The sequence below is a fragment of the Polyergus mexicanus genome, unplaced genomic scaffold, assembly GCF_030449975.1.
Source record: "Polyergus mexicanus isolate NDT 795.1 unplaced genomic scaffold, iyPolMexi1.0 SCAF_19, whole genome shotgun sequence".
Classification (NCBI taxonomy): Eukaryota; Metazoa; Arthropoda; class Insecta; order Hymenoptera; family Formicidae; genus Polyergus; species Polyergus mexicanus.
Genome location: NW_027223339.1, coordinates 2340363 through 2367205, shown reverse-complemented (window position 1 = coordinate 2367205; position 26843 = coordinate 2340363). Strand labels below are relative to the sequence as shown.

The following is a 26843-nucleotide window of genomic DNA, read 5'->3' as shown; positions in this document are numbered from 1 at the left end:
AAACAGACGAAACAGATTATCACGGACTATGAATAAAGATAATTAATCTAATAGAGTTCAAATTATTATCATTTATCTATACACATTAATAAGATGTATTATTGCCGAATCTTTTCGAGTATATTTATTCGCGTTGTATGAAAACATAGCGAAACTTTAATTGTTTTAACCGTTTCTGCGACAGATATATTTATCGTCTATAAACGTATCTTTAATTCTCTATACTATAGCAAAATTATATGTGATTGTATGCTAAAGATCCTTTTGACAAGATGTACATGCCACAAAAGCCATTAAATGTTGCGATTAAAAAAAGGTAATTACGATAACGTGACATCGAATACACCTATAAAATATTGTGTAGAAAAGTTTGAGAATTGTACATCCTTGATTTTTCAGTTTTACTTGCACAAAATACTTTAACTTCTGGCAGAGATGTAATCTTTCCTCTCAAAGAATACCTATTGACTTCAATGAAAATCAGAAGAAATCTGTTACATCATTCCCACCACTGACAGAATCTATTCCTAATCTACCAAAACCTATATATTCTACTGCAAAAGAGGAGCATCATAAAACAGAAATTACAGTTTTACCAAATGGTTTAAAAGTTGCATCAGAAAATAGATTTGGACAATTTTGTACCATAGGTGGTAAGTTAAAAATTAAGGAATATAATTTAAATAATTTAATCATAATTTATATTGAATTTATATTCAAATACATTATCTTCTTGATTTTCAGTTCTTATCGATTCGGGTCCACGATATGAAGCGGCTTATCCAAGTGGAATTTCACACTTTCTTGAAAAATTAGCATTTGGTGTAAGATTTGATTAACTCTGATTAACTTTTATATTTAGCTTAAAATGTATTATAAGAAAATGTACATAAATCTGTATTATATTGCTTATTACAGTCTACAAATACATATGATAGCAAAGATAAAATAATGTTGGCATTAGAGAAACATGGTGGTATATGCGACTGCCAGGCATCTCGCGACACATTTGTCTATGCAGCATCGGCGGAACGTCGTGGGCTGGATATAGTAACTCAAGTTCTCGGTGATATCGTCTTGAGATCACAAATTACAGAGGAAGAAGTATGTAACAATGTGTAATATACAAATATATAAAGAAATCTTTCTTTGTATTTCTCATAATATTTTATTATATTATAAAGCATAGTTCTCATAAACATCATCAAAAATTGCTAAATATATCTATATGTTTGTACAAATTAAAATTGAATTATTTGCAGGTACAAATTGCCAGACAAACTGTACAATTTGAATTGGAGTCTTTACATACTAGGCCAGAACAAGAACCCATATTAATGGACATGATTCATGCTGTGAGTTTAAAATATATAATAGATATTTTAAACATATTTCTTTTTATCAGAATTACAAATATATTTTCTTGTTATAAGGAAAGAAAACGTAATTATGGATATGTTATATTGATAGGCTGCATATAGAAACAACACGTTAGGTTTGCCCAAGATTTGCCCAGAAGAGAATATTGAAAAGATTGACAGAAAGACTTTACACACATATCTCAAGTATCATTATATACCAAGTAGAATGGTAGTTGCTGGAGTTGGTGTTGAACATGATGAATTGGTCCATGCCGTTAACAAGTAATAATAAATTTTCGATAAATAATGATAATTTTATAAATGATTTGGTATATTTTTGAAAATATAAGCATCATCATTTTTATGATGTATCATATTGATAATATGTAGATTTTTAAAATTTTTCTTTGTTCATGTGTGCTAATAACATTATTTTTTACATAGATATTTTGTAGATCAAAAACCTATCTGGGAGGAACAAAATGATCTTATTCTGTCAAATAATGCAAATACTGTTGATAGATCTATTGCACAATACAATGCAGGATATGTTATGGTATGCTCATTCATATATTGTATGCAAATATTCTTTTTTTATTATGGAATCAAGAGAAATAAAAGGCCTTTTTATATATTGAATAGGAGGAATGCAATGTGCCAATTTACGCGGGACCTAGTGGCTTGCCCGAATTATCACATGTTGTTATAGGTTTGGAAGGTTGTTCCCATCAAGATCCAGATTTTGTCGCTATGTGCGTATTAAATATGATGATGGGAGGCGGCGGCAGTTTTAGCGCTGGCGGTCCTGGAAAAGGCATGTACACGCGTTTGTACACCAATGTATTGAATAGGTAAGATAATTTTATATTATATATTCTATTTAAATATAAGAAGAGACAAAATTATTTTTTATATCTCTTTTAAAATCATCTGTATTGTTTTATTTTTATTATAATTGAAGAGTGTGAATAAATTTTTAATTTGTAAAGTTTAATTTATTTATTACATCTTTGATATTATATACAAGTTACAGATTTATTCTTATACCAAATCTCTCAGTTGAGAACATCATAACATCATAATATCAGACTATGTTAACTTCGATTAATGTTTTAGATATCATTGGTTGTACAGTGCAACTGCATATAATCATGCTTATGCAGATACTGGGCTATTTTGTATTCACGCCTCATGCACACCGTCTTATGTAAAAGATATGGTAGAAGTAATTGTACATGAAATGGTCGCTATGACAAGCGGAGTCTCGGATAATGAATTAGCGGTATGATTTTACTTTACATATCTTTGAATTAAACTAACAATTAAAAACACATGTTTTTATATGACTGTTAATTCATACCTATCGCCATAAATTAAAATGAAAATGTTCAGAATCACAAACCCCAAATCACACACACTTCGCTTCTCACTAAATCATTGTCCTATAATCAATAATTACATTTTGCAAATTCCTTTCTCTTTTATATAGAGAGCAAAGAAACAATTGCAGTCGATGCTACTTATGAATCTGGAACAACGACCCGTTGTATTTGAAGATATTGGTAGACAAGTTCTAGCAACTGGTTCTAGAAAAAGGCCAGAATATTTCATGCAAGCCATTGGTAAGTTGCGAAGTTAATTTCGTTGTTTTAATAAATTACATTTTTTCAATAACACTCTTTAAAAAATATGTTTACAGATGGAATATCTAAGGACGATATTGATAGAGTAACACGACGTTTATTGAAATCGCCACCTTGCATAGCGGCACGGGGCGAAGTAAAGACCGTACCTTCTATCGCGGACATTCAAAATGGCTTGCTTGATTCGCAAGGTCGGTTACCTGGTTCTCGCAGCAGATTATCACTTTTTCGTTAAAATCATACATAAAATATTCAAACAATCTCGTCCTAAATAAATGTTACTTAACTATATCAAATTATAAATTAATAATCATATAGACTTTTTTTTATTTATTAAGTAAAAAAGAATACAAAGGCCTGAGTTTGTCCCTTTCATTGATATTTAACATTCTATTTCATATTAAGCTGAAACTTATGAAACCTACGATATGAAATATATTATTATATATTTCTTGGATAAAATTTATCAAAATAATTTTGAAATTGAATTTTTTGATATTGTACTATATTGTAATATCGTTATTATGTGATTATCATTTCAAATAGTAGGTTTTACATAAAACATTTCATTAAAAATTGAAAATTCAAGATAATTCATTTATCTCATTCAACAGCACAAGAGAAAAATTATTGATTAACTGGAAGCTTAATGTGCAAGATATAACAAGATAATTTGTTAATTTTCGCGCGAACTTGGGAATTTGATTTATGCCACAGAAAAAACAATTCAAGTATTAATAACAAAATTAGATTCTGTGTCAAAATTTTTATTATGAAGTCAATTTGTACCTCCTGATAATAATTTATTTAAAAAAAATAGAAATATATAATATGTAAATAATATATAAACAATTACAATTTATAAACTCATCATATATGTATTGGGTTTTCTTTATTCTTCATTTATATACACAAATTTGTGCATACATCATAAACATGATTCTGATAGAAGAATAATTACACCTCTGCTTCCTCTAAAGTCTTGAGGAACGAGGCCTTCTTCTGAGCTACACGATTCTTTCTCTCGGACAAAGATAATTTCGCGCGATTCCATCTCTTCTTGACTGGTTCCTTTTCCCTCGTGATCTTCTTATGTTCTGGGTCGGCACGAATTGCTTCATGGGCTTTCTTGTATATATTCTCGATCTATCAAAAACAATACATTTTTCATATTATCTCTATGCTTATCTATATGCATATTTAACAATAGTGTAACATTGGTCTATTTTGATAAATGCAGTAATGCATTCACATTTAATAACCAATGAACATTGCTATTGTCCAACTGCGACGCTACATAGATTTAATTAATCTAAGCAACAATTATAAGTTGGACGTATGTGTGCATTAAAATAATATGAATATATATTTAAAATTATGTTACAATTATATGCTTACATCATTCGCAGAGATGCCATGCTTAATATATTGTGAAAATTGTCTCTTGAAAGCTTCGTCATCCTCTTCTTCCAAAGTTTTCATATAGTTTGCAACATGTTGACCAAATATATGCTGTCTATGCACTTCTGCATTGAATGCCTTAGATTCAGGATCATATCCAGGAAATCTTTTGCAGCTATAGAACAAGATAACAGAAAAGTCATTAAATAACTTAAGTTACATAGTGCAATATTTTGAAAGTCAATATTATCAGAGAGACTATTTAATCCTATTATATCTATGTGACATTACATATAAAAATTTATTACTTGTGAGGAATATCGAGACCGCCATCAACCGCGCCTTTCATAGCACCGAAAACTCGAGCGCCCGTTGTGGTGCGCATTAGTCCTGTGTCTAGATAACATTTGAAAGCACCTGGGCCATCATCCAATTCCTCAACAGTATATTCATCACCTGTTACTTCTGTGTTACCCGCATACAAGGTATCCAATCCCAACTTCTTAAGGAGCTATGAAAACAAAACATAATTGATTTTAGAAAATCATTAAATATTTGTTGTTTTTTTTATACAACTGTATGATATTTTTGCTAATCAGGATACATGTAGGGAACAATCGTGTTTTCTTCAGTGAAACATCAAAGTGAGCTAGGTGTTTCATCATGTTAGCAATATATATTATAGATATAGATATTGTTGAAAAAAATAGGAAAAGATATGACTTACTCTTCTGGCCAAGAGCAAACCAGTGCAATAAGCAGATGCATAGTTGGTCAGCCCAACTTTAATGCCGTATTTGGGAAGTTCATGGCTATAAGCAGCACACACAATCCTATCACCCTCAATTCTAGAATAAGCAACCTTGAAAAAGGATATATCAATTATTAGCTAATTACCGATTTTTTGCATAAATAATATATAATTATATATAAATACATATATATAATATATAGATTATATATATATATATATATATATATATATATATAAATAATATATTTATTCCAATATATTGCTCTATATTCTCGACCAATTAAGCTTTTGTAAACTGGATTTTTTGCGTTGCTGTTCCACTACTAAACATTCGCCTTGCATTTGATCATGCATATGCAAAACAAAAGTTGCTAATGAAGTGCAGATATCCATGACTGTATGTATATTTTCACTTTATACATATATAATATGAATGATAATTAAAGTAAAAGTCGAGAATAAAGAGATCGCTTTACATATTTAATTCTATTGAATTTATGTTTATCATCCAATTTACCTGGCATGTAATATCCTTATTAGAGAGACGTACAATTAACCTATACTTAGGTGTATTGTACTTGTTTTTGTCTTGAATAGTTAATCTCTTACGAGCATAGTAATCAGTTTTTCCCTCACGACGCCTCTTGAACTTAACTTGATAACGCTTGAAGTACTGCTTATTCTTGACTACTTTGACAAAACCCTATACAAGCACAAAAATATTAGAATAAGATCAGATAAGTAAAAAGTTTTAAATTATTTAATTATTAATTTATTTTAATATTCCAAATAAGTCAACAGAGAGTAAAGCTTTTTAATTATAAAGTAAAAATTATCCATTATTTATTACTTTTTATATAAGCATATAATTGTATGATATATATAATTAAACACTTATGTAATTGATTTTTGACGAACAATTGATCTCTCAATATTATTTCATAAGTGTATTATCTGATATTTTTGCTAATCAGACTATATATAGGGAACAATTGTGTTTTCTTCAGTGAAACATCAAAGCGAGCTAGGTGTGTCATCATGTTTTAGCAATATATATTAGATACATACACTCTCCTCATGGACTTACAATAAGTGACCACGAGCTTAGCAAACCCGAGGTACCCGAGTTACTATATAAAGGAATATTATTTCCTTTAAAAACTACTTTCACTGCTAACAAGCAGCATACATCAACTGGTACATGGGCAAAATATGGAGCCCAATCAGCCAAAGAAAAAGTATAAATTAAGTTTAACATAGTTTAAGATTATATTCATAATTAATTAATTAAGGTAATAAAGATATCTATTCAGAATCTTTTGTCACAAAGCAAGATATATTATTTCAGATAGTGCTGAAACTATATGAAGAGAATGTGTGAATTTCTCCAGAGTATTTTTCACCATGCGGTGACTAATGAATCTCTCTGAAAAATAGACATCTTGCTTTCTCGTTGATTTCCCATGAATAATTCGCGTATATTGAAGTTTAATTAATCAAATAAACTATATATTAAGAGAAAAAATTCGCTCACCATTATGCCAAGACAACTTGAAAATTGCACGAAACACAAGTACCTCCGAAAGACCGTGCGAAATAGAGAAAGAGGAAGTCGGAAACAGTTGGAAGAGGCTCGACCGCTCGACTTGGAAAGATCGGGAAAGATGGCGGAAGAAATTTAGACAAGAGCGATATTAGCGGCAAGTGGATGAACCATTAATGATTAGCGATTTTAGCGGTGTAATTTAAAAAGTTTCTCGTAAAAAATTCAGACAAAATTTATAAGAAATTCAAAATTTGAATTTAATTAATTTAAATACATAAAATTTAAATTTTTAAATTTATTTATTAATGTACTAATAATTGAAGAGTGTAAGAAAGTTGTAACCAATGAAAAATTGTACATTTGTTATAATTTGAAATAGAGCTAAATAACACAGCTATGAGCAAATAGGATCGGATAAGAGAAAATACAAACAAAAAAATTGTAGATCATAAACGTTTGCTTAGTTAATTTCGGCTTAGAGATATATTTTTAGAATTACAATTTTCGTTTATTATTTGTACAATTTTGTTTATAATAATAATAATAAAATTACTATTTTATTATTTGTTACAGTTGTAGAATCATATAGTAGTGTATTTGTATAATATTGTATTTTTGTCAACTCAACTTTAATTCAAAGTTTACATAGTAAACACATATTCATAAAATATGTCAACAAAACATTTTATAAAATTGTTCGATATATTTACACTCTTAAAAAAGAACATGTTTTATATCATATTTATATTTTTCTTGTGAACTCGTATATAGAATGCATCACTGACATATCATCTCGTTCTGATAACCATTGTTTAAGAAGACATTCAATCCTCTTGGCATCGATCTATAACAATGATACTAATACTAATGTAAACTAATATTTTACATATATGTTATATATAATATATCTTCTACAAAAAAGATATGTATTAAATATAGAATACCTTATCTGTATCAATATCAGCAACTTTCAAACCTTTGATCAAGCCAATAATATCTATGATCCATATCTGTTCACAAATTGTAGCAATCCATAAGTTAGGTGTCAAGCAACCTATTATATGTTCACTTTCAAAACTTGATCTATAAAATAGTTATTGAGATGGGTATTGAAATGCATCAACAAAAAAAAGATATAAGTAATATAAAAATATAAATAGTTTGTCATCATCAATTGAAATTCAACCTTGTAATTATCTTATTTCTATCAATAGTCCAAGGTACTATCGTCCTCATATTTAATTTGTCTTTCTTTTCGTTTCTTGTGTTCTTCATTTTTTCAAACAGCTGTAGGAGCCTACTTTTATTTCCCTCTCTGCCAATTTTATTCATTTCACCTCTTTCTTCAGTTTTTTTAGCCTGCTGTTCTTTTTCTTCTTTATGTGCAACATCTCGGTAATAACCACGTTCATGGGATGATAGTTCTTTCCAGAATTCAGTAATTTTTTTTGCAGTTTGAGCGGCAGTTAATGTAGGATTTTCTTTTGCAACTAAATACAAGGTAATTGACATCATAATTTTCAATCTTTTATGTATGCATTTTACTCTGTTATATAATTTTATATAACAATAAAACTATGTAAATAACATAAATATACAAAAGAATAATTTTAATAATATGTATATATATTATACGTACTTTGCAATCTAACGTGTTTTATAAATTTAAGATCTTTATTATCAACATATGTTTTATCTAAATCCGTTTTATCTGATTCCATTTTACCTAATTTATTTATCTCATTAATTTGGCTGTCTAAATTATTGTTGTGTTGTCTCCCAATAGCAATATCAGATTGTATATCTGTACCTCCCTATTATATTTGACGCAATAGTATCAAATGTAAGATAATTCTGACAAAACTATAAATATGCACGTATGTGTATGTATAAAAATTAAAGAAAATTAGTAAATATTTTAAAGCTATAAAAAAAATTTTACCTTGAGACCAACGATATGACCTTTACTCCATGCCTCTAATGAAACTTGTTTATTCTCTTCATTCTCATTTATCTTATTTTGATTTTCATTTGTAAATGTATTACAATTCCCAGTCCCTTTTAAAAAGTCAAAATCTTCACCAAGATCTATAACAGGTAACTGACTCAAAGTTTCACATTCTTCTGCCCTGTAAAATTTATATTGCTAATATTTATATAGTTGTTCAAAATTCTTGGACACTATTAAAATACTAACAAACTATTAATATAATTAATACACTAATATTAAAGACCAAATATTTATTGTAATTTATATATATAATGTATAAATTTATTATATTTATTATATTAAATTAATTATATTATTATTATTTATTATAGATATATATGCTAACATTTTATCAGGCAAAGTTACAGCAGGAAAGGCATCATTTGAATCAGAGTCACTTAAATTCGGCGATTGTATATGAGCTAATGCATCTCTGTATTGTTGTTGATCTTGAATCGGATCGATATTTTGCTGCTTATGTAAAGATTTTCCATATCCGTTATTGTGCAGCATTGACTTTTCTTTGACAATATCTTCTTGAATAACTTTCTCTTGAGTATCTATTTTTCGTTTTTTACACATAGGCCATTCAGTATCGATATTTTCATTTGAATTAAGTGTATAATCTTCATAACAGGTGGATGTGTCATTAGATACGTTTTGTTCAACAACCTCCACAGATTTAAGTCCATAATATTTTTTCATATACTTATCTACAGTATCAAAGACTTTATTCTACAAATATCAATTATAATGATGTATATGATATTTTGTAAGCATCTCTATAAAGTTAAAGCTTTGAAAATAATATTTATTTGAAAATATTTTATAAACTTTAGGGATTTATATAAATATTGCCTTACAATAATGTTTCATGAAGATATAAACATCCTTCCTTTAACATTAACTGTAATATAGTTTATCTATAATCTTACCTGATCTTTAAAAAGAACTGTATCTTTATTTGGTTCCAGATTAACATCAATATCCATTGGTTCCAAAATAATGTACACAAGAAATATCATTTTTTTTCTATGTGATTCTTGTTTAAAATATTCTAATATTGTATTATTTACTAGCTATACATTAAAAAAATATAAATTTTTATTTAGTATTAATTAAAAACTTTATATATATATATATATATATGTATATATATATATACATATACAGTGTCTAATAATCGTGAAGTGTGTGCCGCCGCATACTACCAGGTGCACGGTTCACCGACGTGCACCCGGCTAAAAGTCGGCGCTGATTGACCAGACTTTACTCAATAATAACTCCTTTATTAAGCGTTATAGAAAAAAATGTTACAGGACTTTTCTGTTTAGTTTAATCCACTCTACCTGCACATTACGGATAGGCCGATTATTATTAGATACCCTGTGTATATATATATATATAAACATTTATATTTTTTATAGTATATATATGTATATATACTATAAAAAATACAATATATATATATATATATTTTTTTAATTATAAATAAAATAAATTTATTTAAATATCTGATTTTGAATATCATGTAATAATGTTAACATAGAACAATAAAACATACCTTTTCAAGACTTTTATGCTTAATAGGTCTATTATTTACAAAAATATAGTGTAAATCAGGATGGGAAATTTCCGATATATCTTGTACTTTTTTTGAAGGTAACATTAATTGCAGAACAAACTGAAAAGTTACCAAGATGTAAATTGTGTCAATATTACTAATTGTAGAGATAGATAAAAAACAAATGTATATCACCAGTATTTTTCTTTTTAATTATTCCAAGCGTATACTTACTTCTGTATCCTTGGGCTCAACCCATTCCATATTGGACATAATTTTTCTTCCGAGTATAAGATTTGCAGCTTCTTTAATGTTATTAAGACTTGGTTTTGTAAATACAAGATTGTTGTTTACCCTAAATTGAATTCGTACATGTGATTTACATATCCCAAAGCAATGTATTAGTGTTTCCAATAATTTAATAACTTGATTAGCTTTCTTTGTATTGGTGATTATTTGTCTCCTTACAGGCATCTCTTTAAATAAATTTTTCACTTGTACAGTAGTTCCTAAAATACACACACACACACACACACACACACATATATATATATAATATATCAAAATATGATTATAAGAACAATATATATTATCATACATATATAAAAATAATTTAAAAATTTTTAAAATACTTTTACCAGTACTTCTGTGACAAGATTCGTGTTTTACAATTTGTCCAGTATAATTCATTATATATGAGGTCCCAACAACATCTTCTCCTGTTTTTGTTATAACAATAACTTCTGCTACTGCACATAATGCATTCAGTGCTTCTCCTCTAAATCCAAATGTTTGTAATGTCTCTGGAAATAATAATAAAAACATAAGAATTTATTTAATTTCTATTACTATTTCACATTCTCTTTTTTTGTAATTTAAAAAATAAATATTATGAGAAGATATTTAAATAAATTATAAAATAAATATAGAAGTATATATTACCTAGATCTTCAAAATTTGATATTTTAGATGTGTAAGAAGATAATCCTATATGTGGCGCATCTACTTTAGATATGCCATGACCATTATCCTTCACTTCTATTAAAGATGTACCGTTATCTACCTAAGAAAGCAAAGAAAAACTATGCAAATAATGACTTCCTTTTTATAAAAATATATCTTATGCATACATATGCATAAATATGCGAGATTTAACTATTATACATACAAGGTTGATCTCAATATTGTCAGCATCGGCATCGAGCGCATTTTCCATCAATTCTTTTACCACAGAATACACTGAAGTTATTATCTGCGTGGTAGTAATTAGCTTTGCTGTTCTTACATCTAATGCAGAAATCGGCATTTTTAAATTGATAATATTCTATCATGTAATATTAAGACATCTGATGGAATAATATAAAAAAATTTCAATGTTGCTTTTTTACGATACAGACACCGGTGAATTTAAAAAACACGCATAAACATAAAACATAACCTTAATTTCCTTTATGTACAGGTACAGGTACAGAATGGTGTTCGAAAATGTAACTCATAAAATAAAATAGGGTTTGATTGACCAATCAAAATAAGTAACACAGCCAACAATCATTCCGCGCATGCGCAAAAAACCCACTCCGAACATCAACACTGCTGACATTGTTGGCACAATTTTGAGATTACAAGTAGTTATGTACGTAACTGACGTAAATTTTATTGTAGTATAATATACAAAATGTTTGCCGATTGTATTTTAGCTCGTTATTTGAGAAATAATTAATGTTATTAATTAATTGGAGAATGTAATATTGCGTTATATTGTAAATTTTATACATAACACGAATATTATAATTCTAATAGATCATATATGTGGTTAAAAATAAATGATAGTATGCTACACATATAATAATTTTGGTATCACAAAATGGAAAAATCTGACATACAAATTTTCCTGGAACTGAAATCGTGCTGCGATAATCTCATAAAAGATCCTAATAAGGAATATGCATATAGAATTGCAACAGTTGTCAATAATGTCTCCAATGAAGTAGTCCAAAACTTATCAGAGTATTGTTTATTTCCTATTATTACTTCTCTACGAAACAACAGTTTAAGGTAATAAATTTGTAATTCATATTATGTGCAATAGAGAAAATGTAATTGCATATAAATATATGAATAATCCAATAACATGATTTATATAGTTTGTATTATAATCATTTATCTTTTTATAAGTTTTATAAATATTTGTCTTGTACAGTATGAATGTAAAAGAGCAATTGGTAAAGACTATGAGAGTTATAATACAGAAGACTAGAATTACAAAATTAAAGCACTTTTATGATATCTATGACTCTTTGTTACTTCAAATTTTTGACAAAAGTCAGCCAAATCATGGTATGTATATATTATATAAATTATATCAATTTAAAATGTTTATTTATGTTTTTCTAATTATTTTTTTGAATTGTATACAGTAATTATGTTTCATGAGGAACTTAAGGAAGCAGTAGCTTTATGTATCAAAGACCTCATTCACCAAAGTTTTACTGATGTTATTGAATTGCTCTATACTAAAGAGAATATATTGAAACTTGGTCAAGGAATATTATTATGCTTAACAATTGCAAGAATGGAAAGATCATCTATTGTAAAGTAAGTATTTAAAAGAAACGTTATGCAGATAACATTTATACATTTAATCTCAATATATATGATCTCAATATAAATAATATTATTTAAAAAATATATATATATTTGTATGTATTGATTTTATAAACTAATATATTGAATATAATTAAAACCAATATATCTATTATTAGACTAGCAGGAATAGATGCAATAATGGTTCTATGTCATATAGATGACAAAATAGACAAATCCGATATTATTATACAAGAAAAAGTAGCAGATACCATTATGGCATTTTTACCTGGTATTGTTAGTGGACTACAGGAAATAGCAATGGGAAGTGAAGTTCAAAATCATAAGGTTACAATGGTAATACATAATATCTTCATACTGATATAATTATCTATATGTTCTTTAAAATTAGAAACAAATTATTTGAACAACAGATATTAATCTATACATTAATTAAATATTACAGATGGCGGTTCGAGCATGGGGAAGAGTTATATCTCTTGTAATGTATGATAAAGAAGGGGAGGAAGACATTGCATTTTCTATAGAAACACTTATGAAAAAAGATTACAGTGTCCTTACCGAAACGCATACTGCAACATATAATGGTAAATGTGATATAAAACATAATCTAAAGGGAGCCACAAGAAATAAAGAATGGTTTGAAGCTGCAGCTATTAAGCTTGGTGCTTGTATACAGCTTGTGGACAAGATCAAGAGTCATTCACATTATAAAGTCAGGGGAGAACTGGTAGAAAGTATCAATCTTATACTCAAAAATTGTTCTAGGTAAAACATTTTCTTTTATTCTGCTCTCTCTCTCTTTCTTTCTCTTTAAATCTTTAGTAATATATAACATAAATAAATAAATTTTGATATTTTATATAGAAATATGAAACCAAATATTATGACATTAACGGACTATTTGATTTCCTTGTCTGAAGATGAGTCCATAGAAGTTAGTGAAAAAGCACATAATGTGCTGCACAGTTTAAGTGAAAACTACATGCAAAATCACAATATGAAACCACTAATTGATTCATTAGAAGATAAGTTTTATAGTTTACTTACAAGATTGCCTACATTTGTCAGACGGTCAGGTAAGATTTTCTTTGTATTTTTTTATTATACATAATTTTTGAACATATATTGTGTCAATTAAAACATGTATCTATATTTTTCAGATGATAATGAACAATTAGCATCTTTGAATCAATTTGCTGGCTATCTAAAGCTGTTCGGAAAACAAAGATTACCTCATATTATGAGATCACAGCCTCACATACGAAGATTACTTTTAGCCCTTGTATACATTATGGCGTTAGATTGTAATGATGTATCTCCTTTATTAACAACAAATATGAAAGATTTAGACGATCCCACGTATTTCTACAGATCGGATTCATGGAAAAAATTTAAATTTATTAAGAATAGTTCATGTAGAGACAAACTTGTCACAATATGCAAGCTGCTTGGAGAATTTGGGGATTTTAGGATATTAATTGATACTATTCTTGAGCTTATGTCAGATGCATCACAACACAGAAAAGAACTGACTTTATTACTTAACTGGATTTTAGGTGATACAGAAAATATAAATAATGTATTTGAAGAATAAAACGAAATATTAAGATTAGTTTTTATAAAGTTCCAATTTTTATTGTTTCAGTTTCTGTTAAAGAACCATCTGTCTCACATTTGTATAAGGAAATTGTGGATTTTTATACAATGCAGGAAGTATGGTATTTGCCCATAGAAGTATCTAAAGATACTCCTTTAGTGCAGGCACAGAGTAATATAGTACAGTGTTGTCTTTTGATGGAAGGACTAGGCTATATAGCACAAAATTTACAACATGATTATGACAAATATTTTTTGAAAACTTTGTATATAATTATTGAAAGAGCAGGTCATTGACTTTATAAGATAACTTAAGAATTTATTTTACATATAAACAAAAATTATACATATATGAATGTGATTTTTTTAGGTAGTGGAAACGGTTTGATCAGTTATATCGGAGTGCGTACTCTCGAAAATATCGCGGAGACACAACAACATAAGACGATCGGCGATCTATTACGTGCGAATGTGGATTATTTTTCTTATCACATTTTAATGAAATTACGCCAAGTAGCTCGTAATCCTGGCGTGCTCGATGTTATTGAAGTTGTTATGAAATACAGCAAATTAGACTTCTTACCACATTTAAAGGGAATTGTGGAGGATGTACTCAGGCAATTAAGTATGCCTTATCATCAAAAAGATACTTATTCCTTCTTAAAGATATTTCATACGTTTATCGCATGCGTGAAAACATTAATAAATTGGGAGGATACAAAAGAAATAATAAAGAAAGAAGACATACGAACTACAAATAACCTTTCGGAGACAATTATCCTTTCTTTATTGGAATACTATAATGCAAAGAAGATTGATAAAAAATTCGAAGATAATATTGAAGAGACAAAATCAAATGCAGATGTGTCCAATTTTGAAGAACTAACAGAAGAGACAAATAAAGATTACTCTAATCCGAATGCAGAAGGTATAATAATTTATATATCTATAAGTTTTATAAATATTGTGTAAATATATTGCTTATTTTATATATTCTAGATGAAAAAGACAAAAAGTTACCAACCCACATAAAGATAATTCTAGAAGTTATGAGACACTGTTTACATTTTTTACCTTTGAAAGATGTACATATATCATTAATGGCAATGCAAACGCTTCAAGAAGGTCTACCAATGTTAGCCAAATGGGAGAATGAGCTATTACCTATTGTGCATCAACTGTGGCATCCACTAACCGACAGATTTAACGATAAAAATATTCTTGTGATTAATCGTTCATGGCAACTCTTACATGTACTTGCCAACATATCGAATGACTTTATCAGAAACAGAACTCTACGGTAAAATATCTTTTATGTATTTCGCAGAATAATATGCTCTTAAAACAAAATTAACAAACACTAAGTAATGGTGTCATAATTGATCTTTCAATTGCAGACAGGTATTGCCATCCGTATTTAAATTTTTGGCCGAATCTTCCACAGAAAGCATTGATAAAAGCTCTGTGAATATTTACAAGTTTACGCAAATTTACAAATTACAATACGAATTATTATCTACATTGGGATTAATCGCCCAGCTCCTAAAACTTCGTGAGCGGGAATTATGGCAAATATTAAATAATACACAATCGTATCTTAGTGCACGACAAAATCCTATGTTACAGGTAGTATTGAGATCAAAAGAAGTATATAAACTTTTGCATACATGTTATAAATGTCTTTAACTATTTATTTCCTCTAATAGGCATGCTGTGTAAAATTGTACAAGGATATTGCCGATTATAATGGAGATATCGCATGGTTGAAATGTCTCAGTATCTGGAATTCAAAAATTGCACAAATAACACCTGATGCAACATTTGATATAAATAATCTGTTGGTATGTTAGCATTTAATTATTAAAATATGATTTCTACGAGTTAAAATCTAGTATGTAATATATAATATTACTTTCCAGGATTCAAATGTTGCTCGATCAAACATGTATTATAAAAATTTAAACGAAATTATTATATACATTCAAAAAAAGGATATCCACTGTTAAATAAATATATATATATCTAAAGTATAAGATACACATTATATTCAAGAACTGTAATAGAGTATTGGGACCTTCAAAATGATACAAATGAACATAAATACTGGACCAAAATTCTTCAAGGCAACAATGCGCCATTCAGTTACAAAACGTCTTTATTCTTTATAGAATTACTAAAATGGTATAAAATGTTAATTACATACAAAAGATGTAGATTATTAGAATTGTTGAAATATACATGGATGAATAATATTTATGTAAATTCATACACATTAAAAAGTAGTGAAAAAATTTTGACACCATTTTTTTATTTATATATAATTCTAACAAATTTTATAATTATATATATATATTTTTTTTTTCACATTTTACAATAATTTGTGTATAATAAATTATACTTCTTTTCTTTATCTACAAAGCGATATATTATTTCATAAAACAAAGATGTAGCATGGTGATGTACAATATATGTGTGTGTGTGTGTGTACACACCACATACAACATACATATATACGCGTGCATATATATCTATACATTTATATAGATACACTTGATGATATTTACATATTATCTCTTCTGCTTTTCATATCAATTTTAATATGTATATGACAGTGAATACTACATTTTTGACACATCCCCATTTATATTAATCTTGGTTTTTTTTTTTTTTTAGGAGTAGATCGCTTTTGTCTGATTTTGAGATTATACAAAAATTAGAAATGAATAATTAAGGATAATTAAAAGTTATCTAAATTCTATGATCCAAAAAAAAAAAAAAAATTTGAAGTTCTTGGGATGTAGTTGAACATAATTTAGCAATTGCATAGCTACTATTTCCTAGAGAAGAAAAATGCATATAAATGCAAATTAAAAGACTATTTTTTCAACAATTCGATATTTTTCGTTCTTTCAATAGAATATTATTTAATTTTCTGAAGTTGCAGAAAGATAATATACACTTCAGATAAATAATAAAAATATTCAAAGATAAATTTTTCATCAAACTAGGGAAACATTTCTACAATAAAGAATTCTTTTATAAGATCATCACATTTCTTTACATGATATTTCTTGCAAATATTATAAATAATATTTTTTAAAGGGAATTTATCCATTTGTAAAATTGAGCTTAGAGAGGATACTTTGCAAGAAATTTCAAATATACAAATGTATATAAAGTGCGTAAACTCCTTACATACAATATGTTACAAAGAATTATGAATTACAGGTACACAGAGACAAATGCAAAATATACTGTCCTTCAAAAAGATTCTAGATTATTTTATAATCGCGAATCTGAAATCATATAAACAATATTTATTTGTAAATTAGAGTATATTATTTAATATAAGACAGTCATATATTTTCTTTTTGTGTATTAAGTAAATATTTTATGTATATCTTTCAATGCATTGTTCAGTATCATATACATTAATATTTTAATATTCTCACTGTGAAATGCACATTATGATTATAATTTTATTAATATTTATAAATTGGTGATTCCTGCTTTGATTTATATCGAAGATTTATTTCGAAAGAAATCTTTCGTGTCAATCATTGCTGTACAATTAATAAAACAGCAATTACAAGCTTTAAGTATGTTATCAATTATTTATATATAGTTTAATGATCATATGGTCTGTTCTTATCATATACTGATCAGCACAGTTTGAAAGATTCAGAAAGATTTTATCGCAATATGTATTCACATTTTCTGTACTACCAAAAAATATATATATATATATGTTGTTTTTTTCATATATTTAGGATTTAAGATTCAAATGTTTTTAGGTAAGAGATGATAAAGTATTAGAGGATTTACGTGTTAGTTCTTTAAAATTAGCTATTTATAAAACAGTATATTTTACAAGTTATTTTTAGCAAAAATTCTTGCCTATAGTGAACAAATTTATAAATATTACACGATTCTAGAAAAGAGAAGCATCATTTCCACGCTTGTTTCTGAGCTTTTTGGGATGCTAATTTTTTGGTGATGTATGATGAGATCAACAACGCCGCGAGTACTATCACAATAAGATAATAGTCAAAGTCCTCCTTTAGGACGTCGAATGTTTTAGATGGTGCTACTCTTGTGTAAAACAGATCTGTAAGAAACAACGGTTTGTTTCACTTATATGTATAAGAAGTTATACTTATATAACATTCTCATCACACATAGTACTTTAGAATCGAATGATCTAGCATCGATGCTATACTCACCAAGACCATATACAAAAACTAAACAAGTACTTTCAAGACCACTGGGACTAGTATGAATACCCGTAACCCTAGAAACGCTTTGATTATAATTAATAATAGCATCCATATGAATTGGAATTTCGGGCATATATGGTATTACTCCTTCTTCTCGCATTTCTGGATTAGTAGGCCGTCGTGGATCCACCATTATCCACGGCAACTCTAATATTCCACCATTGGCTAAAGCAACTAGTGAAAATATATAAAGATAAATATTCATGTATCCCTTAATATTTGATATCTCAATATATTTAGATAATAAGAATTTTTCTTTTAGTTCTCACAGTCCAAACTAAAACATACCTATTATATGTTTGCTAGTAATACCCTTTTCAGTGATTGTTTCCTGCATATATTCTATAGACGCCGGAAATATAAAAGCTTGTCTTTCTACAATTGGCAATTTTGTTGTTGCTAAAGAAGAAAACACTAAAATGCCCAATAATTGTTATGAATTATTAAAACAATAATACACACACACAGACACACATCTGTACTTTGAAAGAAAAAAAAGCCAATATCCATAATTTTCTGATAAAGACCGCTTAGTTATATTAAAAATCTTGGTTGAGAGAAAAGAAATCTGTTTATCTATATCCCGTTTTATAAACAGATTTTCTAAGATACAAATGAGAAAGAGAGATATTAAATACTCGATATCTCTTTTGTTATACCTTAAAATTAAAATGACTAATACTACATAAGTCAATGGATATCATTCCTTTTTCTCTTAAAGCGCACAGATACATGGATTAAAAAGATAAACTTTGGTTTTCACCTGTGGTGTTACTCTGTATTTTTCCTTCGTAGAGTTCTAACGTAGCAATCTCCGTTCTACGTCCTTTCTCATTAAAATAACCATATACCAACCAATTTTCCGAGTGCACAATATGGATTGGACCACGTACTCTTTTGTGCGTGATGGAGAAAATCATAGCCCCAGATACTACGTCCAATAGATATAAATTAAGTGTATCTATACAAAATAAAAAAAATATTAAAAATATCTTCTTTTTCTCTCTTTTTGAGAAATAGTATCAATCGAGCATTATATGGCAAACAACAGAAATACACTTACTTTTATGGGCATGTCCGATACCTTCTGTCACCACAGCCACTAAATTAGGATTAATGTACTTATACAATACCGATCTGTCACTTAAGACCCTTCCTTGTGAGTGCACACGTTCTATCGGATTTTTCGCCACAACTTGCGTTATTTTTTGATTTCTTGGCGATAGTAATAACTCCCAAACCTTGTGAGCGATTAGTTCCTATCGACCATTAAAATGATCAATTTTTACATTTATGTTTAATGATGCACCAAATATACATATTTATATATAACAAACCTGAGTCGTGCTGTATGAAAGAGAGAAGCCGGACAATATTCCTGTCATTTGATCAGCAGTAAAGAGATATGTACTCTTGCCTAGTGAAGCCGCAACTGTGATAGCGCTGTCGGGATAAACGTGAACTTTATCCCGTGCGTCAAGAATAAGGATACCGCGCAAGAAGTCATCGGTCGTTACATGCAGTAGCATAGACTGTTTAATTTTGTACCCAAGTTTCACCAGTCCGTCCAATGGCTGTCCGGTAATCGGATTAAAAGTGTATACAACACCTTCTCCAGTTTCCTACCATAAACAAAAAACAATATGTCAGATACGAGATAAATAGAAATATGTGTTGTACATTTATCATTGTACCTTGTCTTCTGCTAATAATGCACATTGAGGTGGATGAGGAAAGTGTCTGCTACCTCTTTGTACATATAAGATCATTATATTAGACAGTTTTGTAAAACCACGGATGTTAGGTAGTCTGAGTTGCCAGATAATTTCACCTCTCCTAGTTTCAATACCATACAACTACAAATAATAAACTTAATGTAATAATTTCCAATGCACAAGATGCAGTATTTGATTTATATAAATTCATACCTTGCCAGCGGATGTAACGGCTACGATCATTTTGTGCAGGCCGAACTTGTCTCGCACAAGATCGATACGTTGATTAGATTGCTGAGGTCCTAAATCCAATATTGTTTGAAAAAATGCTCTGGCTTGATTAATTTGTGAAGTAATCCTTCGTAGAAACATACTTAGTACATCCCCTGTTTAAAACAAAATAAGATAATTAGAAAATATATCTCTGAATAACTGTATGTTATTATATTAAAACCTATAAGTTGGATGATTTAGCTAGCAGGCTATAAAAAGTTAGATGAGGGAAATAATAGCAAATAGCTGCAATTATTAAGTCTTGTATTGAGTTATAAAAGCTAATAACTTTACATATGCGCGACAGCTTTGAAATTCGCACAAAAAGCTCTTTATTCATTTCAATATAGCTGGTTATCATATCTAGAATAAAAAATTCTAAAATCTATGGATGTCCTTTTAATAACATATTCTCTGACCAATTTAGAGTCAATTTTTCGTTAGTGAAAGTGTTAAAGTCATCATTTTTTCCAAATGCCCAATTTTTTCCAGGGCATATTTTTAACTAAGCCACAAATTAAAATTTTGTTAAAATAAATTATTTGAAATTAACTAAAAAATGTAATTTTGTTAACCATTTATTTTTAGAAAGTCTAGTTTCTAAAAAGCCTTTCTTTTTCAATCGCTTATAATTCGGAAATTATTGATGCCTCGACAATGTCACACTAAGGGAAGACCATTTCAAATTAGTCAGAGAATTTGTTTTGAGACACTCTATATGTCTACATCAACAAAATTATTACATTTTTCGTCTCGAAAAATATTTCGAAAATATATTACAGAGATTCATTACACCCGCCATTACCCCCCTGAACTCAATAATATTAAATATCCAATATGGATATTTCATTTTTTTTTGCAATATATCATGCAGATAGCAATATAATAATAATATAGAATAAATGCTAAATAATTACACATATATATTACTCTATATCTTTCAATGTCTTTAGGAGCCTATACATAAACATTACACCATGCAATATAAGTTTTGTAAATAGCATAAAACAAAGCACTCTGCATTAAAACCAGATTTCCTGCTCCACTACTTACATGAACTGTCTACATCAATACCTGCCAGCAGCCATTCACACACAAAAGAGAGTTAATTAATATAATTTAACAGATATGTAGATAGATTGTGTTATATATAGAAATTCAATTATGCCAATAAACCATGTTTCATAAGAGTGTTATTAATTAAAACAGTAAGCTCCTTAATAAATACATATTCTTCAGATAGCACTATATGTAATTTAATATTTTGAAAATAATAGATATTATACGATCATAATATTTTTAAAGTGTACAAATATAAGATAATACTTTTCACATATTTAATATATTAATACACAATAGTTATTCAATGGAAATGATATATAATCTTATTTTTTTCTGGTGTATTCTTTTATCATTAATAAAATTATTAATAAAAGAAATGTATACATATACAATTTATTTTAATTTATAAAATTTATGTTACATTTCTATATATGTATATGTAAATTATATGGAAAATATTCAATCAAATTCAATATAGAAATTCAATATAGAAATAGAAAAACTTTTTTAGCTCTTGATTATATTATTCATTTCTTATGATCTCTCTTGACATATACAGATAGATTTTACTTACTCTCTTTTTGATCGAATTCCGTTTCAATAGCTTGATCTCTATCGGACATGGGCAACTCTATAATTTCAACGGCTAAAATACTGGCAAGTGCTTCTTCTCTCGCCCATACCAGTTTACTATGTTGCAATAGCGCAATGCTGTGATCTTGCGAACATAACAAATGACGGCATGTTATTCCTTTCGTTTGACGCGGACAAACAGATGCCATTATGGCTGGGGATTGTATAGACGTATGTGTTAAAGTGACTGATAAATCAGGTAAAGGTGTGGACGACGAGAGATCTGTAGCCGCTATTTCTATTCTCTGTAAGTAATATTATAGAACGTTTGTTTAAAAAGCTACTGTAGAAAATTTTTCTTTTTTACTTCGAGCATAAAAGATAGCATATTTTTGTATTTACTCCATTTTTATATGTTGTTTCCAAAAGTACTTTCTCATTATCAATAGAAACAACATAAAGCGTTGCATCACCAGCGATGTCTCTCTGTATAGGAATCGGAAGTTCTCCGATAATTAGAATCCGCTTTCTTTGGTCGTTATCAGCATTAATGGAAATTACAGGTTCCTCTCCAAGTACAGATTCTAGTTTATATGGCCCTTGTGCGCCAGCCCCGAATATTGTATTGATCGTAACTGACTGTGGCTGTGCATTAGTATCAAATAGATGTACTAGAAACACTACAGCTAAAGAACTGTCTCCCTTCAAACATGCTAAATATGGAGCTGCCAGAACGCATCTACAAATAAAATTAAATAAAATACTTTTGAGTATCGTAGTAAATGACAAATTAAAACATAGATCATTTACAATATCGTAATGTATATGTTTAATATAAAGCAAAAAAAAAAAAAAAAATCTGTTTGTAAGTTCAAGATTGCTTACTCTGTTTCTTGACTTATAAATGGTGCAGAAACTCTTCGAGTCTTTAATTTTTCTCCTGTTTTACTGTCATAAGATGTTACTTCAATTCCGCTATTATAAATAGGTAGTATATGATGTAACGTTCCATCTTTAATATGCCATTTTACATCCTTTATCCTGAAAAACAAAAAAATTGTACCTATTAGTAGTGTTCCAAAAAGAGATACATAACATAAACATTCTCATAATTTTATCTAACCAATATTACAGTACAACATAACAAATTTTCATAAATAAATCTCCTGTCATAAGTAAATCTTTAGATTATATTTATTTCCTATATTGTGCATATAATTATATATATAACTGTATACATGTTGTATATAATTGTATACAAGTGTATATATAATTTAAGAATGGTAAGAGATAATCAGATATTAAGCATTGAAATAAGTAGCTTAATTTAAAGTAATAAATCACAATTAGGTGTACAAAACATATATTATAGACTGTGCTTTAAATAAAGGTAGGAAAACCTGTCAGCAGAATACAAGCCCAATGTAGAAAATGATATAAATGTAGATTCATGTCTGGAAAAGCAACAGATTATAATTTATTCCAAATTATATTAATTTTAAACGTTTTAACAAATGTATGTATATATACACACACATATACGCTATCCTGTGTATAATATATATCTAACATTAAAAACATATATATTTTTCTTTCAGCAAAAAATATATTTCATTTTTTATTGAAAACTTAGAAAAATTGTTAAAAATCTTCTTATAAATTTAGCATTATTGTACAAGCTTATATATATCAATAATTTATATTTTATACAAACCTATCAGTATTTGGCTCAGCTATTGGCCACTCGTTAAGTATATGCCCAGTAGCCAAATCCCAAGCGCGAACAATGGCAGGAACACCACCACTTACAGATATCAGATCTCCATCAGCGACACCTCCTAGAGTTCTGATATGTCCGCCATAACCTTTTTCCAACACTCTCCTCCATAATATCTGGCCTATTATATATTACAAATATTATGAATAAATTTAATTTTGAGTTGAATCTGTTACTGAATATATAAAATAATTTTTTGCATAATATTAATTAGCCTGAAAATATATTTAATCATTGACTGTAACATTGAATATAATATTGGAATCAAGAAAAAATATAAATAATAATTAATCAACACAATTAAGTTAAAATATCAAGGAAGCCAGAAATGAGCATGTGATCCTCTATTAATCGAGAACCAATATCTCGAGACAAGGCAAGATACGAGATATACTTTATTTACCTGATTTCAGATTAAGCGCGGCGATGACGTTCTCTTCGGTGGCGACGATAATTTTTTTCGCCGTGGACACCGTGTCGAAGCTGGCGAATTTAATTTTGCCGACATAGTTCTGTCTCCTGAAACGAATAAATACGCGGATTAAGCGATCGCGCCGATTTCTCTGAGAAATAGATTTATTACTCCGTTTAATAATTCGCGGAGCACTATCTTGTCAAACACGGTAGGAAACACGTCTAAATAATGCTATGCATTATTTAGAGGTTGCTCCGAAGGTTGCGAGCGATTCATTTACCAATCGAATTTGCCGACTTGATCCTCGTAGAGGCAGAGAGAGAGATTGAACAAGCCAACTAGCACGATCAAATACTGCAAGATTTGCGCGTCGACGAAAAACCGGTTGATGTTGCCACGGAAGGTCCACGCGAACGGAGCCATAACGATGGTGATTATGATAAGCGCACTGAAAAGGTATCGCGCGCTCTCTTTTACACCGCTCTTTATTACACTTTACATGACACGGTGTCACGGGCGACGTCGCATGAATATAACATAATAATGTATCGTACACCCCACACGGTCACCTCTCGTCTGATACTTTGTCTGTCCCTCCTTCCCGTGATACATATATATAACACATGTATTCGTGATCGTTGTGTAATAGATAAGGACAGGTGAACTGAATCTCCTCGTCTAAAGCTAGCGCCAGACTATGCGCGTATACGCGATTCGTTTATAATTCGTGAATAGTGTGAATGGAAGATTCGTCAAATTCAACCAATCAGATTTCTGTATACCGTTCACGAATCGCGAATTACGAATCACGAATTGCGAATACGCGCATAGTCTGGCGCTAGCTTAACACGTGGCTGATCCCAGAACTGACTTGGAATATTTCGGTGCCCCGTGCACGTGTTATGTATGAAAGGGATGATATCGTCGCTGCAAGAATATCTCCAGAAATAGTCTTTTTCGAATTATAAAAACTTTAAAGTTAATTCAGTCATAAGTTGTGATTAGACTGTCACGAATAAACAAATATTGTATTTTTTAACATGTTTTCTAATTTACGTGACAACAGAAATACTAATTGCAAAAGAAGAAAATTTCTCTTAAAGATCTCTTATAAACAACTAGGAGATTAATATATAAGTAATTAACGATATTTTGAAAACTACACTATTTCGTAATAGTTTTATTAGATCATTTATTTTAAAAAGTTGTTTTCAAAATACATATAAATAAAAAATAAATGCTTCCTAGTGCCATATAGAATATGCGTTTATGTAATCATGTTGCTTACATTGTATAGTTGTTATTGTTAATTATAATCTTCCTAAGAAAATGGGATAATCCGATAAATCAGTTTTGAGGCCGCTATTTGTTACCTGTTTGCGCTATTTTCGCTATCGTTATGACAGCAAAAGAATGCATTAAGCGTATATATATATATATATATATATATATATATATATCTGTTTTGTAAATTTATTCAAATATTTCATTGTCACAAAAAGAAAAAGAAATTCGTAAAAATTCATAAAATTTGAAAATTTGTAAGAGTAGTAATGGAATGCTCTCTTATGCTGCCATTATGTTATTATAGATAAATAAGAAATTCTATTATACATACGAAAATAGAGACAAATGTTTATAAATTATTCATAATTGAAGTTATATATCTTAGCACATATACATATATTTGTAATTTCTACAGAATTCCTGTTCTCACATCGCGTTTGGTTTTCTTGCATTCTATCTAAATTGACAATATTAAATTGCATCTCTTTACTTTCATATCCCCATTCTTTTCTATCTTCATTGCTTTTTCGCTCATTCATACGCTCATTAACCTGCTCCATTTAGGGATTGCATTTTTTTGCTTTACCCAATCTCTCGGAGCATTTTATTCATGTGTACGAATAAAAATTAGAAGCAGATTCGTGGTGACTAGAATATTTTTACATTTCTCATACATTCATTCTTTGTATACTTATTTGCAATAGTCCATAACAGAAAAATATGTAAATGTTATCTTAGATCATAATATATTATAACTTTGGTTTATAGCATCCCTCAATGATTTTGTTTAAAATAGGAAAGATTAAAAGGAGTAATTCGCATCTTATTAAGCGATCGTCATTAAATGCAAAAGTTGTAAGTAGTGAAAAATTAAAATTACATCACACTGTTATATGCCCAAATTAAAATTTATCATAAAGAAATATGGGCAATGTACACGCTATCTCAATAGATTGCTATTAGTAATGTTATTAATTGTATCAATTACATAACTAAATTTGC

At 28.8% G+C, this 26843-nt stretch overlaps 5 protein-coding genes across 11 annotated transcripts; 2 read left to right on the top strand and 3 right to left on the bottom strand.

Annotated features, from left to right (window-relative positions):
• The first annotated feature begins 26 nt into the window (after positions 1–26).
• LOC138941618 (mitochondrial-processing peptidase subunit alpha) lies at positions 27–4316 on the top strand. The gene is made up of 11 exons (XM_070311445.1): positions 27–316; positions 400–653; positions 745–824; positions 919–1104; positions 1263–1355; positions 1471–1643; positions 1806–1917; positions 2004–2212; positions 2478–2643; positions 2851–2983; positions 3061–4316. Exons 1-11 carry the CDS (start codon positions 273–275, stop codon positions 3237–3239), a joined length of 1629 nt encoding a protein of 542 aa, XP_070167546.1. The 5' UTR covers positions 27–272; the 3' UTR covers positions 3240–4316.
• Rpl5 (ribosomal protein L5) lies at positions 3756–6832 on the bottom strand. Its single transcript, XM_070311446.1, has 6 exons — positions 6694–6832; positions 5677–5862; positions 5133–5267; positions 4714–4916; positions 4403–4580; positions 3756–4150 (listed from the first exon to the last, which is right to left on the bottom strand). The coding sequence occupies exons 1-6, from the start codon at positions 6694–6696 to the stop codon at positions 3962–3964; spliced, it is 894 nt and encodes a 297-aa protein (XP_070167547.1). The 5' UTR covers positions 6697–6832; the 3' UTR covers positions 3756–3961.
• Positions 6833–7238: 406 nt separating this feature from the next.
• Positions 7239–11737, bottom strand: LOC138941477 (PMS1 protein homolog 1). 5 transcript variants are annotated; one of them, XM_070311185.1, is made up of 13 exons: positions 11698–11737; positions 11428–11546; positions 11202–11322; positions 10892–11062; positions 10494–10768; positions 10260–10379; positions 9631–9774; positions 9042–9430; positions 8648–8834; positions 8345–8519; positions 7892–8195; positions 7650–7788; positions 7240–7549 (listed from the first exon to the last, which is right to left on the bottom strand). In XM_070311185.1, the coding sequence occupies exons 2-13, from the start codon at positions 11473–11475 to the stop codon at positions 7448–7450; spliced, it is 2175 nt and encodes a 724-aa protein (XP_070167286.1). In that variant the 5' UTR covers positions 11476–11546; positions 11698–11737; the 3' UTR covers positions 7240–7447. The 5 variants fall into 5 exon arrangements, with proteins under 5 accessions (XP_070167284.1, XP_070167286.1, XP_070167282.1 ...); XM_070311183.1 differs by lacking the exon at positions 11698–11737 and having other exon boundaries at positions 7239–7563; positions 11428–11660; XM_070311181.1 differs by lacking the exon at positions 11698–11737 and having other exon boundaries at positions 11428–11660.
• A 174-nt stretch (positions 11738–11911) lies between these two features.
• Positions 11912–17370, top strand: Tti1 (Telo2 interacting protein 1). Its single transcript, XM_070311167.1, has 13 exons — positions 11912–12314; positions 12460–12596; positions 12677–12854; positions 13022–13199; positions 13309–13631; positions 13731–13942; positions 14027–14422; positions 14512–14751; positions 14833–15390; positions 15462–15762; positions 15860–16088; positions 16169–16303; positions 16382–17370. Exons 1-13 carry the CDS (start codon positions 12124–12126, stop codon positions 16466–16468), a joined length of 3165 nt encoding a protein of 1054 aa, XP_070167268.1. The 5' UTR covers positions 11912–12123; the 3' UTR covers positions 16469–17370.
• On the bottom strand, positions 16668–25181 carry Emc1 (ER membrane protein complex subunit 1). Of its 3 annotated transcripts, XM_070311168.1 has the most exons (16): positions 24835–25181; positions 24543–24658; positions 24077–24260; positions 23763–23816; positions 23248–23403; positions 22765–23101; positions 22364–22667; positions 21781–21801; positions 20668–20840; positions 20434–20595; positions 20077–20361; positions 19803–19998; positions 19503–19700; positions 19028–19153; positions 18686–18913; positions 16668–18570 (listed from the first exon to the last, which is right to left on the bottom strand). In XM_070311168.1, exons 1-16 carry the CDS (start codon positions 24975–24977, stop codon positions 18410–18412), a joined length of 2844 nt encoding a protein of 947 aa, XP_070167269.1. In that variant the 5' UTR covers positions 24978–25181; the 3' UTR covers positions 16668–18409. The 3 variants fall into 3 exon arrangements, with proteins under 3 accessions (XP_070167269.1, XP_070167270.1, XP_070167271.1); XM_070311169.1 differs by lacking the exon at positions 21781–21801 and having other exon boundaries at positions 16672–18570; positions 24835–25179; XM_070311170.1 differs by lacking the exon at positions 23763–23816 and having other exon boundaries at positions 16672–18570; positions 24835–25179.
• Positions 25182–26843: the final 1662 nt, after the last annotated feature.